The 17,471-nt window shown below is 35.2% G+C and overlaps 2 protein-coding genes across 8 annotated transcripts in view; one reads left to right on the plus strand and one right to left on the minus strand.

The window, feature by feature from the left end:
• LOC106802351 (uncharacterized) overlaps positions 1–17,471 on the minus strand; it is a 119,284-nt gene that overhangs the window by 16,734 nt on the left and 85,079 nt on the right. For all 7 annotated transcript variants that reach the window (XR_015553428.1, XM_087436090.1, XM_087436091.1 and 4 more), the window contains 2 exons: positions 13,906–14,110; positions 11,445–11,508 (listed from right to left, as the gene is read on the minus strand). Coding sequence is in view for 6 of the 7 variants with exons in the window: in XM_087436090.1 (XP_087292216.1) it covers positions 11,445–11,450 (6 nt within the window). In the remaining variant the exon portion in view is untranslated. The remainder of the gene's footprint in view (positions 1–11,444; positions 11,509–13,905; positions 14,111–17,471) is intronic.
• Positions 84–8,006, plus strand: KCNRG (potassium channel regulator). Its single transcript, XM_004433674.3, has 2 exons — positions 84–2,246; positions 5,912–8,006. Exons 1-2 carry the CDS (start codon positions 1,666–1,668, stop codon positions 6,150–6,152), a joined length of 822 nt encoding a protein of 273 aa, XP_004433731.1. The 5' UTR covers positions 84–1,665; the 3' UTR covers positions 6,153–8,006.

The raw sequence follows: 17,471 nt of genomic DNA on the forward strand, positions 1-17,471 counted from the left end.
TCTTTTGTTAGAAATTTGTTAGAGAACAGAGTGGTAGTTCAGATTAGGTCAAGATTCCAGTCAGATATTTTCTCCAAAAGTATTCCTTTCAAAAATCATGTCCTATACATGTTCAAATTAGGTAGCATAAAGATAAAAGTGAAATTTAATAGTACAGTCTTGAACCCTCCTTTCTTTTTAAAGAGTGCTTTTGAAGTAAGCATCCTACCCCCAGTAGTGCTTGTGTTTATGCTGTGGAAAAAGGGGAGGTAAGAGAGCACATCATCTAATATTGTATTGATGAGGTAGTGTAACAGTGATTGTTCATTTAAGCATGTAATAAAGACTACTGTAAAGCAAATTTTTTTTTGAGAGTGAACATTCTTTAAAAAAAGAAGACACAATTGGATTTCCAAATTTTTCTACAGAGAGTTGATTTCCTTTTTTGCTAAAATGTAAATCTCATGTAAACAAAAACTGGCATAAATCTTGTGATAAGTTTACATTTTTAGGAGGGTGGAGATTTCAGCTTGCCTTTTTCTCCTTAGGTTTTGTAAATTTATCACCAATTTGGTGATAAACTACAGAAGTGTTAGGTGGCTGTGCAAGCAAAAGCATAGGTTAAAAAAAAAAAGTCTAACACATGGCAAGAGCAGGAAATGGGAAAGCCTCCTTTTTACTGGCAGCTGTGGTGTTGTTCCAAAGTATCATGGCAACTCGACAACCAAAACAATCCACTTGCTTAAAGAATTTAAGAGTAGTAAGACTAATTTGACAATAGATGAAACAATCTATCCAGTATCATAAAGTACAACGTAATTAGCTAAACACTAATGCTGTTCTGTCTGCTCACATGAGATAAAGATGCCCTATCTGCCACAGAATAAGAATACTTAATTTTCTCACCTTGCTTAGAATTCAGAATGAAACAAGAAGTGACCTTATCTTAGACTTGCTCTCTAGTCTACCTTATTTCTGTTGTGGAAAAAGACATTCCTTTGAAAGTCCAGAGTGTCTTTACCCCAGTCCTTTAATTTGGTTGAGAAAAGATAATGCAAGTGGGGACAGGAAAAAAAGGTGGCAACTAAATTTAAAGTACAGAGGAATCATTTTAGCTATGAGAAGAAGGGTCAAATTAAGCTGCTAGTTGAGGTAACAGCTACCTCATCCCTAACTGACAATTCACAATTTAGCCAGTAAGTTGCTAACAGGATCATAAGAAATTATGACAATATTTCTCTGTAAATCTTTCCTCTGCCATGAGGACTCAGAGTAGATAAGAGGTCTGGGGAGGGAGAGTGCTTTTCTGCTCTCCCTCCTTTTTTTTTAAATAGAGATTTACAACAGGTTTTCATGGAGAATTTTTTATGGAATATAGGAAGGGGATCTATTTGACATCCTCAGATAATCCTGGCAGTTTTCAAACTATCCAGTTCCTCATCTGTTGCTTTTTCATTTTGTATACTACAAGCTCCCAAGCAACTCATATTTGCAAACATAGCTATGGATACACTATTTGCTTAACAGTGGTTACTTGGAAATCTAGGTCTCTGTTTTTTTGTTTTTTTCCCACTCCCCTCCGTTTCTTAATCATATAACTAGCAACATTTATGGTTATAGGTTGATTTACAAGTTCCTAAGTCTGTGACTGATGGTTTGTAGCCTCTAGTTTGAAGCAAGAGAAGAATGAGTAGTCAGGAACTGGTCACTTGGAACGTGGGAGGGAAGATATTCACAACAAGGTCTTCTACCATAAATCAGTTTCCTGCCTCTCGGTTGACACGAATGTTAGATGGCAGAGACCAAGAATTCAAGATGGTTGGTGGCCAGATTTTTGTGGACAGAGATGGTGTTTTATTTAGTTTCATCTTAGACTTTTTGAGAACTCACCAGCTTTTATTACCTACTGACTTTTCAGACTATCGTAGGCTTCAGAGAGAGGCTCTTTTCTATGAACTTGATCCTCTGGTTGATCTCTTAAATCAAGAACACCTGCTACAGCCAAGACCTGCTCTTGTGGAGGTGCATTTCCTAAGCCGAAACACTCAAGCTTTTTTCAGAGTGTTTGGCTCTTGCAGCAAAACAATTGAGATGTTAACTGGGAGGATTACAGTGTTTATAGAGCAACATTCAGCACCGACCTGGAGTAGTAACTCTTTTCCTCCTCAGATGAACTTAATTCCACTGCCTCCACAAAGACCTTCTTACCATGACCTGGTTTTCCAGTGTGGCTCTGACAGCACTACTGATAACCAAACTGGAATCAGGTATTTTGTACTTTGAAGAATCTCTCTTCTATACCAGTTCCTGATGTTTCCCCTCAAAACTGAACATTTCTCATGCCTGAAACTTTTCTTGGGAAAAATGATTACTCAAAATAATGTTTTGGGGTAACCAGTAGAGTTGGGTAGAATGACCAGATAATTATTGTCCAAACTGGGATACTTTTCAGAGTGAAAGAAGGTACTGTTATTATGTGGGACAATAGGAATAAACCAAGACTGTCCAGGGCAAAGTGGGACTATGGTCATTCAGGTTGTAGGAGAAAATAATTCTATACATTATGTTCCATTGCTAATGAATTTGGCTTAGGAATGAGACGCCTTTTTTCCCCAAGAGATTCTTTTAGTGGCTGGCATATAAGTAAAGGTTCAAGAAGTTTCTCCTGATTTTCTTATACTCTGTATATTTGTTCTTTCAGTCCTTGTGATTGGACTACTGATTTTTCTTTATCCGACTTTTTTTTTTTTTTTTTAATTTTATTTATTTATTTATTTTTTTCCCCAAAGCCCCAGTGGATAGTTGTACGTCACAGCTGCACGTCCCTCCAGCCGCTGCATGTGGGACACGGCCCCAGCATGGCCGGACAAGCAGTGCGTCGGTGCGCGCCCGGGATCCGAACCCGGGCCGCCAGCAGCGGAGCACGCGCACCCAACCGCCAAGCCACGGGGCCGGCCCTCTTTATCCGACTTTATTTTTAAACTCCATTAAGGCATATATATCTCATGGAAAATTTGGCATCCCGTTACCTCTTTGGCATTCTTAGACAACTCAAAATATTGGGATAGGCTGTCCATATGTTAAGGATAGTTGCTCCTGAGTCAATTATTCACTTTCTCCCCCTGTTGTTCTTGGTTGGACCTTAAGGCTGATTTCTACTCTGCTGTCAGGGACACTTTTTTCCCCCATAAAAATATCTTAATGCTGACCACCATTTTTTTTACTAACTGTGAAAGCTGGCTTTAATTTTCAGGAGGGAAAAAAAGTCTATATATGTTCTTTACTGATAGTTTTAAAAATAAAATATACTTTTTTAGGGTAAAGGTAGGTAGACATATTTTGGAATATTAACTTCAGCACTAGCCATCAGGAACAATCAATGTTTGCCTCTCCCACAAAACACCCCTTGATCCTGCTTACCAACAGGAGAACACTGGGCAGTATGTCAATTCTTTACACTTTATAATTTCCTGCCCTTCCAAAGAGGTTGAAATGTCACCTTGGGAAAAGAGAGCCAGTTTCATTAATAGGCTGATTGTGAAGAAAACCTAAGATTCTATCTCAAACCGTTTTAAGATAACCTCTGTGCACACTTTCTTTTCATTGGTGGGGCACTAAAATAGAAGGGAAATGATCAGTTTTTTTTTTTTTTTAATTTGATTGAGTAATTAAGATCTTTGGGGATCCCTTTCTAAAAAGTTAAAAACCTAAGGAAAAATGGTGGCATTGATTTTAAGAAGAAACATGCAAAGTAAAAAGATATCCTGGAACTACTAAATGTTCTTTAAAAACTATGCATTTGGATAAAATAATTGAAAAACAAGATTAGAAACTCCAGTTGGGATATTGTGTGTACACAGTGCCAAGTGGTTTCCCCTTTGTTGTTAAGTGTTTGTGGTTTAGAAATAGTACAAAATTTGTTTTCATTTTAACGTGAGAATGGCATTATATTTAAACTTCCGAAATAGATGATTACAAAACCAGAAGCTATTTTTAAAATTAACTTTTTTTGCATCATCAAATAGTATTCTTTTCAGTTGTTTGACGTTCAGAATTTTTTCCATCCCATAAGTGTTTGTGATTTTTTCTTTAGTGCCAATTTCAAAGTAGAGATAGATAACCTGAATCAAGTGACATTATTGGGATTTCAGGTGAGGGGATGAAAACTCTGACCTTAAAAGGCCCACCTTAGATATATAACTTCCTAGCTAGCAATCATTTTATTTCTTGCTCACTCCCTGGTCTGAATCTGTCCATTCAGATGTTTTTGAAGGTGGAAAGTGGAGGAGTAAGCTTGAATGGCTCCTAAGAGTCTGGTGTATCATCCAGCTGTTCGGTATGTTCCTCTAATATGATTTATCCCTCTAAGGTCTTGTTAACCTAGCAGGTTGCTCAGTTACTATCTCTCAAGTTCACAGTACTAGAAATACTTGGCTTGCATCTTGCAGATGGCCATTCATATGATACCACATTATCAATCTCAAGTTATGGTCACAGGATTCTCGAGTCTCTTTGGTAGCCTTTATTCTGAAGTTTCATTTTTAAACTGGCTCAAATGGAAAAGTATTGTTGCCTTTTAAGTTTTTAAAACAAGTTTTGATTTTATATTTCTCATTGTTTTTTTTCTATCCTTGTCTTGTGCCTTGAAATCTTTCATTTCTCAATTTGGCCTCATAGGGAATCAAGTATTTTGGCTCAGTGATTTCTTGCGAGTACATTCCACTTTGTTATCACCTACTATATACTATTCATATCTTAATTTTATGAGATGTTCTGTAACTTTTTTCCTCTTTGACAAACGTTCCTAGGCTATACAATCAAGATCTAGGGGGCTTGATTGGGGGTTTGGGAGTAGAAGGAATAATTTACTAATGTTAAAAATTTGCTGTATCAAAAATAAAAAACATTTTTTGATATGTATTTTGTAGTTTTATAATTCTTATATTTTATTATTGTTTTCTTTGCCTAGAATGAGTTTCTGAATGTGAGCTACAATAACCACTATATTTCAGTCATAATTAAAAGGAGGCTGGGGATGTCCCCAAGGCTCTTTTTATCCCATAAAACTATAGATAGTTTAGGTTGCTGCCTGGAACTAATTTAAGTTAGCTTTTCTTCACATCTCATTAACAAATGGTGGGAGGACACAAAGACATAATATCTTTGATGCTAGATAAAGAAGGAGTGATATAGCTATATGTATGCGGACATGTTATGTTGATATTATTAAAGCCAACATACAGCCAATCTGAAAAGTTCAGGTATATTTTTCTTGAATTATGTATATTGAGTTCTACTGAGTTTCCCAGGAAATGGTAAGTTTTGTCATTTCGACTCCAGAGGCCTCTTGACCCCACTGTCTTCAACAATGGACCATTATTGAGTAAAAATTGACAATAAAACCTTCTTGACATTTTATATCTGCAAAATTTCATCTGAAAAAAATGCATTCAATAGGAATCAGTCACAAAAGAAAATCTGTAATGTCAGTGCTGATAATGGGTAAAATTAGATTTATGGGGAAAATTGGAAATGTATAATGTTTATTAAAATGATCAATTAATTAAATTGATTAAAACAATATTTAGTAAATGGAAAAAAGAAAAATTGGAAATAGTTAAATTATATAAAAATTAAGCTAATTTAATTGTTTGATCAAATTGTTTGCTCCAGAAAATAATTTCTCAATGAAAATTCATCATTGTTGGTTGTATTCCTAAACATAGAATTAAAATGACTCTGGAGATCACAGTGAGGTCTCTAGTCTCAGTACCCTGAAATTACTGATTTGGATTTATAAATGAAGTCTCAAAAAAAATTTGATCAAGAATGGTATGATGCCTTTATTTGAGGTTATAAGTCAAATTTCTGTGTTTAGTTTTGCTAGTTATTAAAGGGATGCTTATAATTAAACACTTTTTGTCTGTCCTAGGTATGTTTCTATAAAACCTGATAACCGAAAATTGGCCAACGGAACTAATGTCCTCGGCTTACTGATTGACACTTTGTTAATGGAAGGCTTCCATCTGGTCAGCACTAGAACAGTATCCTCTGAAGACAAAACTGAATGCTATAGCTTTGAAAGGATAAAAAGGTCTGAAGCTCTCGCCATGAACAAAACACTGAAACCAGGGACTACCCTCATGCCAGAGCAATCTCAGAAAAAGAAATGAGGTTCTCTGTTCTCTTTTAGAGTAAAGGGAAATTGCCATTTTCTTATTTGGAAATTCCACATTTAGGACAAATATGTTAGTCAAATAAGTACTCAGCCTAACTTTTTGGCCTTGTCTCCTACCATGCCATCTCTGGACAACCACACAATGCTTAAGCCACACTAACTGCTTGCTGCTCTCTAAACAACACCATGCACTTGGTGCTTTGGCACATGTTCCTTCTACTTTCATGCCTCTTTCCCTTTCTCTTCTTCATGAACACTTATACAGCTTTCAAGAATGGGCTTTGCAGGCCGGCCCGTGGCTTAGCGGTTAAGTGTGCACGCTCCGCTACTGGTGGCCCGGGTTCGGATCCTGGGCATGCACCGACGCACCGCTTCTCCGGCCATGCTGAGGCCGCGTTCCACATACAGCAACTAGAAGGATGTGCCACTACGACATACAACTATCTACTGGGGCTTTGGGTGAAAAAAAAAAGGAAGAGGATTGGCAATAGATGTTAGCTCAGAGCCGGTCTTCCTCAGCAAAAAGAAGAGGATTAGCATGGATGTTAGCTCAGGGCTGATCTTCCTCACAAATAAATAAAACTGTTTTTTGTTTTTTTTTTTTTAAAAAGAATGGGCTTTGGAATCAGACTGCTTGATTTCTAATCCGAACTCAATCACTTACTAGCTATATGACTTGGGCAAGTCATTTAACCTCTCTGTGCTTCGACTTGCTTCGTCTGTCAAATGGGGATAATAAATGTATCTCCCTTATAGGATATGTGAGGATTAAAGGAGATAATGTAAAGTACTCAGTACATTGCCTAGCACATGGAAGGCACTCAGTAACTATTAGTGGTGGTGGTGGTGGTGATGATGATGATGATGATGATAAAGAAGATGGTAGCCCACTTGCAATTGCACTTCTGTGAAGCCTTGTTTTCTTCCTTTCCCAGGCATATTAATCAGACCTTTCCTCTGTATAGACTTAATATGCCTTCATAAAAACAAATTTTTCTCATTTGAATGTGAACTTGATCCACTAATCAGTTTTAACACTACTATGTGTAAAGCACTATGCTAAATGCTTGGTGAGAGGAATAATACCTTTGTTACTAATAAGCAGCTACATTTGGTGAAAAGCTTTTGAATAACCTCTATTGATACTTGAAATACACATATACTTTGACTTCGGATTCTTCCTGTAGGAATTCCTCTTCTATACGTGTCACTAGAATGAACATCTAGAAGAGTAATCATTAAGTCAAAGAGCACCCAGCACTTTGCACATAGGAGGGTTAAAAACCACTGAGTGGAAGCAGTTGAGCACCATTTTAAAAAGTACAATTAATTCATTCAAAAACATCTGTTAAACATTTGTTGGACACTATACTAAGTTTTCAGGATTATAAAAATGAGTAAGATAAAAATCCTTATTCTCAAGGAGCTCACATTCAAGTGAGAAAGTATCTCATCATAACAGCAAAAGATTAGAAATAAACTCAAAGTTCATCAATAGAGAATGGGTAAATTATGGTTCATACAATGAAATACTGTACTATCCAGCCCGTAAAAAGAATGAAACAGCAGTTTATAAGTGGATAAGGAAGGATTGTCAAATATTTATAAGTGAAAAAAAGCAAGGTGAAGAACAATGTATAAAGTGGAAAAAATATATTTCCACTTCATATATATAGTTTCCATTTGTGGGAAAAATATATATACTTGTTTTCTTACATATGCCTGGAATTTTCAGCAAAGATACAGGTCACCTGTGGAGAGGGAACTGGGTGAGTGGGGTTTAGGTGTGGGAGAAGACTTACTTTTCACCAGATCATGTAGATGTATTATCTATTAAAAAAGGATTAAAAAAAAAGGAACAAGCAGCTTTACCTGAAAGATTGTGATTGTGTGTATGTGTGTGTGTGGGTTAGGGGGATTGTTATGGTATAGTATGGTCTATTATCTCATACTGCCATAAATTTTACTCTACCACCATTCTTGTGAAAGAAAAGTGTAAAGAAATTGCATTCCAGAAATTTCCAGTAATTATTTATAGATTTGTGTACTAGGTTGTAGCGATTAAATTAAATTAAATTAATTAAATTAAAAATTTCCAGCTACCTCAAAAGGTAATGTACATGTAAAAGTACAAAATACTTCAAGATTAGTAATGTTAAGGTTAGCAATTGAAAATAATGACCCAAATAAGAAAAAAAACCCTATGAATAGGCTCATCTCTCTTTTCTGCAGAAAAGCCAACTTAGTTGTTTCAGTGTGTCATCTTAGTTTTGGGGATGATGTGTTTGGTCTGGTTCCCTTGCTAGCATTATATTCTAGGGCACAATATTTCTATTCTGCTAAATTTTTGGCAGGTATGTGATTTAACTAGTTGGGTATAGTTAGTTGGCATGGTTATATATGTAACACTTTAATTTTGGATAGTGCTTTGCTGATAAGATTATTAAAAATTGATAACTGGTTAAAAAATACTGAAATAAAAAATATTGTAACTACAGGTTGGCAAGGAATAACACTGGAAATGTTTAAATTGCTAATAATGGGTTCTTAGTCATTCACATTTGCAGGAAACTAGTCTGATGAGAAATAAAATGTTATTTTTAACGTGCTAATAGAAACATACCTATGGAAACATATAATATACATCACATTCATTCATAAATATTTATTGACATCTACTGTGTGCGAAATACTATTCTGGACATTGGAGATACTGCAAGGAACAAAATAATACCTTCCCTTCTAGAGCTTACTACAAATACAATTTATAAGATTGACAATGGGTTTAAATTAAAATAACTTAAGCCTTTTATTAAATAGTTTCTCAAAAGTTATGAGTTCACAATGCAGAGGTTTTTAGGACACAGGTTACTACAATTAAAAAATATATTATTCATTCAGGACAGTGTACATTCAGAATGGACTGAGTTTCTTATTTTAAAAAGTAAATATTTTAGAGATTATCTCATCTGGAGACACATTTGTCAAGATCATCTCAGCCTCTTGTGTTCACTCCAAAACAGAGTGGGACACTGAAACTGAGATGTTAAGACATGCAAAAAATTGAGTCTTGTTTTAGAAAGGGAGGCAAGCAATGTAGTGTGAAGAAAACAGGGATATCTTAGATGCACCACAGGCAAATTAAAAACTCTTGCCTGCTTTAGAATAAAAAGACTTGAACATTTTCATACAGGTATTACTTAACACAACTTCTTGACTGAATTGATTTGTCGATTTTATTTTAAATTATAAGAAAATAATGGCAGAAGCTTGTCTTGGCCAACTATGCTGAAAACCTTGTTCTATGAAATCATATACACCTATCAATCCATCTCATATACACAAGTATGAATCATCACAATGACATGTTAAGGTTTGTCCATCTTAATGATACCATTAATATTTGCGCCTCCCCTATTCTCCCACTTCCGTTATGTTTGTTTCAGCTTCTTTCCATCACCCACAGTTTCATTTCTGCTAAGGCACTAACGACTTCAGCTTATTCTTGAACCTCAAAAATTTATCTTATAAGTGATTGGAAGTTCTCCTTACAAAGATTTTCTGAAAAGGAGCTCTAGTGTTGAATTTTACTCTTTGAACTTAATATACAAGTCATAATTACAAAGAGTTCTTAGCTTATGGTAAAGTTGGAATTCATTTGGGCTGCTTTCAAAATATATCTGAAATCAGGAGCCAAAGTAATATAAAATGGTCAAGGGAAAGCATCTTGAGAAATATATGGTTTAGGGGATCATAAGCTGTTTCTAATTTGTCTTCTATACTGTTTACATCTGACAAACTTCAGCTTTTTTTAATAAGTTTTTGTATTGCTTCTCTATCGTAAATAATAGAAATGGTCACATCACCTGAGACCTTGCTGGGGTAATAAAAGACCTGCTAAGAGCACTCTAAATCTCCTATATTCTAGTTATTTTTCCTCTGTGCTGGGGAAATTGACTCTCTTAACAGCAAGCTTAACAATGTAGAAGCCACTAAGAGGAAATTTTTTAAAAGAAATTTAGGAAATTGTATTACCTTCCTGGAGCCAAAGAACCCATGGAAGAGAGCAACGTGACATCAAACTTAGTGTTTTAAACAAAAGTTCAAGAAATAAAGAGATGAGATGAAAATATATTGCAAAAAATACTTAGATTTCTGGAATATCAACGACCCAGTAAAAACCGTACTCACCAGCTCTGCCATATAACTACACCTCAAGAATTATTAGACCTTCTATTGGACATCTTAGAGATGAAACGTTATGTACAAATTTCACCAGAAAAACTCATCATCTCATAATTATAAAGCTTAGAAAATATCTTAATATTTACTTAAACTATGAGATAGATCCAACCATAAAAATCTTTTAGTGGATAAAAAGCTAACACCTTACATGGTGAAGGGGAAATGAGTATTAGGCATGGTATAGAATAAAAAAGCAACAACATGCAGCTAAGTAAATAGGACTTTGCTCCTCAAACTAAAATGTGCCTAAGACTTGTCTAACCATACAGAGCTTTTAGGTAGGGAGCATTCTGCATGTTCAGATTTCACACCAACACCTCAAATCCAGAAATCATTGTTTTAAAGTGGCCTTTTATTCTATGAGTTGAGTAAAACACACCAAATACCAAGTGTTTCTATTTCATGTTACTCTCCATCATTTCATACTCTGGTAAGAATTTTAATTTCTTTGGGTTCCCAAGTTGGAAGCCAAATAGGAGAGGTTTGTCTTACCCTTCTTGTAATAAGAGACTCCAAGAAAGTCTAGCTGCAATGTGTGAGGTTCCATGAGTTTCTTTTCAGATGAGGACTGGGATTGTGCTTTATACTGGTCTTTATATTCCCCCACAGTGCTGGACATCTAAGAGTCTCAACTGAACTGAAAAATTTGGAACACTATAGTCTCGGTGAACAGGAACTTGGAAAAATGAGAATTATAGTAGATTCAAAGATGGATGAAGATACTTTAGAGTCTGAAAGAGTTGATTCAAGTTAAAGACTACAGAAAAAAAACATGGTATTTTTCTATTAGAAGTTAACTTGGGTAATCATGCACAAAATGAGATGAAAATATAGATGTATATAGAAATACTCACTAGTTGGAAAGTTACACAAAATTTTACATTTAATCAGAGTAATATAGCCCAGCCAAAATTGAAATATACATAATTTTCTAATAAAAATGCAATGCTACAAGAGTGCTTAGTAATTAAAGAAACATTAAGGGAATACAAGTTCAGAATGAATGTTACATTACTATAATTGATGTTAAGTCTTGACTTACCTCCATAATTTAGGAGTCATGAAAAGATAGAAGTCAGCAGACCAGGCATGTAAGTCAGATGTAACTAGAATGGAAATACAGAAAAAAATATTCCCAGTTCTGGATAATCTGATTTGAAGTCGTAGGTTCACTGAACTTGGATTGATCATATGGTTCAAGGATTAAGGTGACATGGTCTGAAAGATCCTGGTATGGTCCAGAAGACATAGTACCAGTTTTTTTTAAAGGCTATTTTGGAAGCACAGATTAACGTTTTAAGTTCCCTTACGTATCATTAAAACAGAACATATTAAAAAAATCAAGTAAAGATCTAGAGTAATACAGTATTTATGTCTAATGATGGATGGCTATTTTTCATGGCAAGTAATAACCTAGGTAAACAGAGAAAGATACTTTGACTTTCTAAATAATCCTACAAAACAAGGTTTAGCTCCTAGAAAACCAAAAAATATTTCCTTTTGATTAATTAAATTTTTTTTTTTTTTTTGCTTTGGTCACTTTTTAAACTTCTGGCTATATAATTTAAGCAGTACTGAATTCCTATTTGATTTTTTTAGGCTAATACTTTTCTTCAGGTGCAAGCCCGATTTAGAGTGAGAATGAGAAAAAGTTTCATATCTCTTAGACAGAACCTTAATTTCCTCTTAACTGTGTTTCTCCATCAAAAACAAATATTCAAATAAGGAATCTCAATTATCTAAACCTATTTTTGGCCATCTTCCGGAATTTCTTGTTACATCTCCTTTGAAATGCCACAGTTGCACTCTTGGAAAACTTGTCTTCCTGGTTTTCAAATTTCTGTTTATTATTTCAGCTCTTCAGCCAGAATGCCAGGTCTTTGTGCTGTACTGTTTCTTGAAACTGGAGACCAGCACATTTCCCACAATTCAATTACTTGTCTTTCCATTTGAGAAATTAAAGCCATGTCAGTTTTACAAAGGTTTAACTGACTGAATTATTTGGACTTTAAGTTCTCAATTTCATTCCCTCAATCTAATACTGGGAAATATCTTTGTTTTATTAATAGAAGCGAAGGTATGGTTCAAGAATATTAACACATTTTAGTCATTGACCCTCATAACTGATACAAGTGTAGGGATTTTCTGACAGGCACAAGCTTGAGCTATGATGCTATAGGGAAAAAGGGAGAGTTTTAATTCAATTTTGTTAATATTTATTTAAGATTACATACCTAATCAAATAATTTATTTACATAAATGTATGTGTTTATATATTTCTTTTTAAAAGAAAGGGATCTATTGTCTTTAATAAAGAGCTCCAGTTAGCTTTCAGTTAGCTTTTCAAAAAATATAATTTATATTTTAGGTTGTCTGCCCTTATCAACTTTATGTGGGTAACTGACAAATTTACCTTTTCAGCCTGACTTTGACATTGAATTCCAGTTCTGTATATTCAGTAACCTGTAATCAAACTATTTCAAACAGAATGCCTGGATATCATTTTAAATTCAATATTATGGGGCCGGCCTGGTGGTGTAGCGGTTAAGTTTGCAAGTTCCACTTCGGTGGCCTGTGGTTCGCTAGTTCAGATCCTGGGCGCGGACCTATGCACCGCTCATCAAGCCATGTTGAGGCGGTGTCCCACATAGAGGAGCTACAACTCTACAACTATGATACACAACTGTGTAGTGGGGCTTTGGGGAGAAAAAAAGAAAAAAGGAAGAAGATGGGCAACAGATGTTAGTGCAGGGCCAATCTTCCTGAGAAAAAAAAATTAATTAAAAAAATTCAATATCACAAAAATGGGATTCAATGCCTTTCCTTCTCAAACTAGCTTCTCTTAACTGTCCCCTTTCTTTCAGTGATACACCATTGTCTTCCAGTATAGAAAAATGTATAATTTTTGACATCTCCCTTTTATCCAACTCATCATAAAGTTATACAGTTTTTTTCTTTTGAAATATCTTAAAATTATTCTTTTATCTCCATTCTCATTGCCACTCTTCTGTTCAGGTTTTCTTCACTCCTAGATTACTACAATGGCCACACACCCAGTTTCCTTGCCATCAGACTTTATTTCTTAGAACCTTTCTATATATTGTATTGCCACATTTAATTTCCAAAAATTCCACTACTTGGTCAACTTCCATTATTTTGTTTCAAGAGGCTATAATGCCTCTCTACTCCTTGCTATATTGAGACTCAAGTCCTCTTAATTGGTTTTCCAAGCAAAGGTGCAATAACATAGTTCTAACCTATTTACTCAAATTCATGTAACCCTTGCCTCAGGTCTTAAGACAAAGGTCCCAAGTTACTTTTTGGGGAATACTGCATTCTATTTTGGCTTAAATTCTCCCAGAAACAGGGAAGTCCACTACTTGACAACTCAGTACATCTTAATTTACAAGCATACAGGCCACAAATTACAAAATGAAGACATTTTTTATTGATTCAGCAGAGACAACTGCCTAGTCCCCCTGTAATTCCCCAAAATTACTTACAGTTTTGTGCTGAGGGGGTCATCTCATGTGGCATTTATTGCCCTTTACTATAGAGTGAGCTGTTGTCAGGCACTCTGCTCCATACAGACAATATCTGTTTTCTGCTTCCAGTCTCAGTCCTTTCTCCACATGGTCTAGGTACCCGTGGTATAGTGAGTTCTCACCTTTTTTGTGGGGTTGGTGGTGGAGGTGTCAAAATACATGCCTAGAAAACAGGTCATAAAGCATATCAATATAGAGGGGAAACTGCTGTGCCATAGGAACCATTACTTAATTGCTGGTTGAATTCCTGACTTTTGGCTACATGTTAAATATAACAATAAGTCAACCACTCTCAAAGCCAAATCAAACCCAACAGCAACAACAGACTTTTCAAAAAATAGAATTTATATATAGGTTCTGGAAAACAGACATAAATGTCCTATAGATTTTATATAAAAGCTCGAAGGGTATACAAAAGTAAATCCTTATCACATTATAAATATGACTTAAATGTTCTGGCAGAAAACAAATGCTATATATTTATTTGATCCACAATTTTGTCTTCTTAGATTTCCAAAAGCTTTTTTGGTGTGACTTGGATAGTCTCTGATAAAACTGTCCAAGGCAGTTTATAAGAAAACCTATTTCACTCAATAAGGTGGATCCAGTAATCAGAAGGATCCAGAAGCATATCATTAGAGAGTCACTTTAAAGAACTGTAGCAGATGCTCAATACATTTGTTTTTGTGATTATGGTAATGGTGTTTCTTGAAAAGTATTTTTTAATGTAAGGACTTTTCATTCTACTATCATCTTCCATCTCCTCAGAAACACACAAATAAAGGCCAACAGAAAACAGTTAAACTATACTTTGTTGAAAGATTTAGATTATCTGTTAGATCACTAATGGCCCTTGAAAAGGGATATCAAAATTTCACAGGCCTTCCAACTATTTGCCCCCACACATGGGTTTCTGGCTTTGATTAAAAGGTCACTTTAAGGTAGCTAAGACTTAAGGCATGAATGTTAACAGGTAGCATAGAATGGGAGGAGGCCTGATAAGTGAAGTAGTAAAAGGTGGAGAACTCCTAAATTACCAGGAAAGAGCCTGGGCATTTCTGTATTTACCTAGCTGGTATTCAGCCTTTCCAGAATATTTTAATTTATCATAAAGGTATTACTGCTGATTTTCAGCAATCAATTGCCACTTATCAAGCACCCACTATGTCAGGCTTGCAGAGTATACAATAAAGAATAAGATAGCCCTTGCCCATAAGGCAGGATACGTTAATTGTTCTAAGTCAGGTATAGGAGCACAAAAGAGAGAAATGGTATTACTGGCTGAGGAGGTAAAGTGAACTCGAAAAATTTCATGCAGAGGGTAGAGAGCCTAAGAAGATTTAGACAGTTGAAGATGAGGGAAAGGACATTCTAGGAATAAATAACTTGAGCTAAGGCTTGGATGCAAATTAGTAAAAGGTTTGGAAAAGGAGTATTTCTATTTGGCTTAACAACAGTACTATGGTATTAATTCACAATCATTCCCATAGTGGTAAGTTCAATCTTACCTAGGGCAAAAAATATCTTTGATAGTGGGATTTTGACTATGCAACCCTTTCCTCTCAAGATTTCTCACTGGATTTGCTTGCTGAGTTAAAAGCCATAGACCCCCTAATGTTTAGGGTAAACTTGTCTAATTTAAGCCTAGATGTCCTGCCCTATTTCTCACAAATTATGTTTTTTTCTGCAGATCATCACACCTTGGCTCTTGAAGGGCTGCAGGCAATTTGAATACTCTTGTTTTCTCTGATTAGAAATTAGGGCACCTTATGCAAATGAAGGAAAACAATCTCAAACATGGTTACACTCACTTCCCTGCTTTAGTGTATCCACTTTACTCCTTCCTACTTGATCATGCCTCAGTTCATGTTCACTTGAGTCTCCAATCCCTTCATTTCACTGAATTAATCTTACCCATTCTTTAAGCCCAGCTCATCTTCCACCTCCTCTAAGAAGTCTTCTCTGATGAGTGTAAGTTCACATTTCCCTTGAGCTTCTATCGCACTTTAAGTCAGCAAGACAGACTTTACACTCCACTATTCTCTAGTTTTTTCTTGTATATTAGTAAAATATTCCCATCTAGGCTAAAAATTCTTAGCTGACAGGGACCATCATTTTTAGACTATAGTGAAGTACTGGGCATAGACTAGGCTCTTAATAATAAAAGATTATCTCACTTGAAAACTGCAAACAGAAAACTTTTAAGGCATTTTAAAGTAGTATTTTGATAACTATTTTTGATGAAATTATATTCACTCATTTACAGAATTTGAAACCTCAATTTATCACCACCTTAGATTTCCACACTATTCCCAAATAGATTTGCATATGAATAACTGTCCTACTCTACCACATGTACATAACCATGATCAAAACCAGTAGCCATTCTTGATAATCCAATCCCTTCTGATCCAATTTCTGGCAGTAGGAGACATTTTCAAGTACATGACCTTGCTTACAATCAACAGATTATAACTGAAAGTTTTGTAATTTGAATCCTTTATAGTGTATATTTTCAAGTGTGTTGTCAAATCATGAATACAATATAATTTTGTTCAGTTTGAAATAAACTGAAATTTTGCTTAAAGGAAACTAGAATTCTTCAAATTATTAACCTGAATTAATCTCTTGCACTCTACTTCAAGAAAAAAGAAGTCAATCTTAAGAAAAATTGTGATCAAACACCCTCTGGGTTATATGGCTTAAAACACATTGAACACAATTCTTAAAATTTCTATACCTATTATTACATAATTCTTTATTATATAATACTTCATATGACTTGATAAGATCCTTACTCATAAAACTTCATGATATTCAGCACACTCTGCTTAAGAAAATATACTGAGGGCCGGCCCCGTGGCTTAGCGGTTAAGTGCGTGCGCTCCGCTGCCGGCGGCCCGGGTTCGGATCCCGGGTGCGCACCGAGGCACCACTCCTCCAGCCATGCTGAGGCCGCGTCCCACATACAGCAACTAGAAGGATGTGCAGCTATGACAGACAACTATGTACTGGGGCTTTGGGGGAAAAATAAATAAATAAAATCTTTAAAAAAAAAAAAAAAAAAAAAAGAAAATATACTGAAATATTATAACTTCTGTTAATATTTTAGGAAATATCCAAACAAGGTTTAAGATTGTAAACTTCAGTTAACTAAATCATCTAGTACTCCACACTGTCCCATTAATTCAATTAAATGCTTTATCTGATAAAAATTTGAAAATTTATTTCTTAATATTTTTCATTTACAGTGAGTGCCTCCTCTTCTCCAAGTTCCAGTGGGGGTTGTTTTTCTTTTTGTTGACCATGTCTCATACAGTCAAGGTGTAGGTCTAACCAAGGGTAGGAGAAAAAAATCTAAATTTTTTGTCTATAATGGCAAAGTTAAACATATAATTTTCAAAATCCTAAGGTGATATTGAGGTTTTCACATAAATCTACAAGATATTTAACTTTTTTCCTTTGCTTTTATGAGTAATATGTCAGGATACAGAATTACTTGCAAAATGGATACATTGGAGGCC

The sequence above is a fragment of the Ceratotherium simum genome, chromosome 10 (genome assembly GCF_057802395.1).
Source record: "Ceratotherium simum simum isolate JZ-2026a chromosome 10, ASM5780239v1, whole genome shotgun sequence".
NCBI classification, from domain to species: Eukaryota; Metazoa; Chordata; class Mammalia; order Perissodactyla; family Rhinocerotidae; genus Ceratotherium; species Ceratotherium simum.

Coding starts and splice junctions, on each gene's coding strand:
- KCNRG (XM_004433674.3), top strand. CDS start 1,666: ATGAGTAGTCAGGAACTGGTCACTTGGAACGTGGGAGGGAAGATATTC. Junction 2,247..5,911: donor GATAACCAAACTGGAATCAG/GTATTTTGTACT, acceptor TGTCTGTCCTAG/GTATGTTTCTATAAAACCTG.